The sequence below is a fragment of the Carex rostrata genome, chromosome 25, assembly GCF_964058835.1.
Source record: "Carex rostrata chromosome 25, lpCarRost1.2, whole genome shotgun sequence".
Taxonomy (NCBI): Eukaryota; Viridiplantae; Streptophyta; class Magnoliopsida; order Poales; family Cyperaceae; genus Carex; species Carex rostrata.
This window is the reverse complement of record NC_135942.1, coordinates 254,624-257,424: the sequence shown is the minus strand read 5'-3', so window position 1 is coordinate 257,424 and position 2,801 is coordinate 254,624. Positions and strand designations below refer to the sequence as shown.

The 2,801-nt window shown below is 33.0% G+C and overlaps 1 protein-coding gene across 1 annotated transcript; it reads right to left on the bottom strand.

The window, feature by feature from the left end:
* Positions 1-460: 460 nt before the first annotated feature.
* Positions 461-2,358, bottom strand: LOC144543889 (putative FCP1 homology domain-containing protein C1271.03c). Its single transcript, XM_078292339.1, has 8 exons — positions 2,311-2,358; positions 1,943-2,002; positions 1,730-1,907; positions 1,563-1,644; positions 1,340-1,406; positions 1,057-1,236; positions 745-805; positions 461-644 (listed from the first exon to the last, which is right to left on the bottom strand). Exons 1-8 carry the CDS (start codon positions 2,356-2,358, stop codon positions 469-471), a joined length of 852 nt encoding a protein of 283 aa, XP_078148465.1. The 3' UTR covers positions 461-468.
* Positions 2,359-2,801: the final 443 nt, after the last annotated feature.

Here is a 2,801-nt window from a genome sequence, read left to right as displayed (position 1 = left end):
CACAAATATGGACCAATCTGAGCTTCCTATTCAATCTGACTTTTTACATCAATGAGGTGAAGTTGTAACCTCACTTTTACTTAGTTTGTTATGGAATAAAACAAAATTATGAAATGAAGAGAGAAGAAAGCAGCTTTGGGTGTATCATTTGCTTCTGCCCCCTTTTTTTCCTCTCTAGACTCTAGTATATCACCTACACAATGCAACTCCCAATCACAGTCGTGCAATATACCTATTAACAACTATATATATAAATATGTCATTTAGAGAGTAATCACGCTTGCTTAAAAGAAGACTGACTGATAAGACAAATACATCTGTTAACATTACACTTGTGATTGTTACATTTCCAACCATAATTCCACTGCAATTCCCAAAATGACCTTACACAAAACACTTAACTTAAACCCCTATTAAGTTGTAATCAATCAACCAATCACAACCAAAAACTGTTAAAACATGTATCAGTTAGAAAGCAGGAGCGAGTCTTTTCAAAACCTCAAGAATGCCGTAATAATAATTCCACTGTGGACGCTGATGTGGTGTAATAGCAGATTGCCCAAATGGGTTTTCCTTCACAAATTCTGGAATGTTCTCAACTGCAGCTATTTTTTCTAAATATATCCTCATTTCTCCACCTCTACCTGCTCATAACAAATTATGAATTATAAGAATTAACCAATAAGATCATGCATTTATTATTAACATTTATTATTTTGCAAATGAAACAAGTAACAAACTAACCCAAGGAATTGTCCTCTCTGTTGTAGAATCTGTATGGATGTGGAAAAATCGCTGTGTAAGGCTGCAATAGAAATTTAACAAGTAATAATTAGAAACTATTAAACATTGACAAATTGATCCTTCATACTAGGTTTGGAAATCATGAACATATATATATATGCACAATTGTGATCATTTTTGCTTTACTAATCCTTGTAACTCAGTAAGATGTTGAGATAAATTGCAAATTAAATGAAGCTGTTGGTATTCTCAGCTGTTGCTGTAAGTTAAAAAAGTAAGAAATAAAAAAGAGTTGTAGGTCAAGCAACATACAGGGTTACGCAAGGCCTTGCAAGGAGAATCATCAACAAGAAGCGTATTAGATGGTGTAAATCGCCCATTTTCCCATGGCAAATTAGCTTCAACCTTTTCCCACAGTTTGTTTAATTCTTTAAAAAATAAGGGCTTTTTTTCCACGGTTTTGAACTTTGTATATGTGCATTTTGATTGGTCCTGTGAGTAATCAAGGCAAATAAAATGAAAAAAATATCAATACAACTCAAAGAAGAGAATGTAAAACATATATAAATGAAGACTATAAATAAATGTCGAGTACCCAACAAAATAATAGCTTGTTTTTCATTTCTCCAAAAAGATGGTGGACAGCTTCCACTAGGTTATACCTACAGAATCAGAATAATAAAAAAAAAAATATACCAGTAGGAAGATCAAACTTATGTTGAAAATCAAGACTAGCCGAAACACAATAGATCTGGTGCTTCAAGAAAACGCATACCTGCTTCTATATAGTATTTATATAATTCAAAGATCGAACTTACTGCTTTCTTGATGACCAAACTCCAAATTCAAAGTTTGCGAAACAAAACTTGAGAAAATCAACACAGAAGGGCCTCTTGAAACCTGACAGACATAAAAGAAGAGAAAATTAACACCAAATACATTAATCTGTAGTATAAAAATTAAAGGGTAATAATTGTTTTGTTACCTAATTTGCCGCTGATTTTGAAATCTACATATTGTTCATATTTATAATCTGAAGTAATATCAACTAATATCCCATTTATATCAAGAACAAGAAGATTTTTCTTGCATGGTGGCAGCAATTCTTTGCACAAAGGTACATTATTACTATAAGTAGATGAAGCAGCTTCCTTTGGATTATACTCATGTCATGATGACATAATATCTTTTTCATCACCTTCCCTTTTCTTTTTGGTGTTCCCTCCCTCATGACTGCCACTCCATGTATCCTTTTCACCTGTTTGTAAAAAGGTAAGAAAATGTTAAATCAAGACACAAGTATCACCTATTTGCTCATAGTTAGCTATATATATATAATGGGCTGATTGGTATGGTAAGAAAGACCTTGTAATCACCAACCTGGTTTCTCTTCTTTCTCCTTGTGTGAAAGCGAAACTAGATTTCTATCTTCTTCTACTTGAGGTTTATGCCTAATGATTTCTGGGAACTAAGAATCATGCCTGGAGTTGTTTCCAGATATGTCTTTCTCTTTCTCCAAGCAGAGAGGTGCTTCTTTAATATGTTTTTGTTCACAAACTGCTATACTAGCATCATTAGTCTCTGCTTTTCTAGATTCTCCCTTGTTGGCACCATGACCTGTCACTAAATTGATTTAGCTGAATTTCTATTCTCAGTCTTCAGTCTTCTATTTTAAAGGTGATATGTAATACATAATAGGAAAGGAAAGGTATTCAATTCACTTGAGATATTTTGATCTGATTACAAAATTTAAATGAGCATATATATATGAACAAGCTATCATTAAGTTGTACATACATCTAATTTCTCAAGGAAATTAAGCTTGTTAACTCTATAAGATTGACTAAATCAATTTATGACCATCTAATCTAATTCCTCTTGAATGGTGTGTACATACCTTGCAACTCTTCTTCTTCTTCTGTCCTCGATTGTGTTGGTGTTAGTCTTAGACTAGTAGGATCTTCAAAAGATGCATTTATCTTGCACTTCTTCTTCTTCTTCTTCTTCTTTAAAGAAGTATTTACAACTTCAGTTGGGCCAGCAAAGCAAACAACTGG

Bases quoted from the DNA above. Each gene is read 5' to 3' on its own strand.
- LOC144543889 (XM_078292339.1), bottom strand. From the start codon at position 2,358: ATGGTGCCAACAAGGGAGAATCTAGAAAAGCAGAGACTAATGATGCTA. The intron at 1,908-1,942 runs GTGATGAAAAAG...TCATGACATGAG, and splicing joins CACCAAAAAGAAAAGGGAAG to TATAATCCAAAGGAAGCTGC. The intron at 645-744 runs GTTAGTTTGTTA...TGTTATGAGCAG, and splicing joins CAGAGAGGACAATTCCTTGG to GTAGAGGTGGAGAAATGAGG.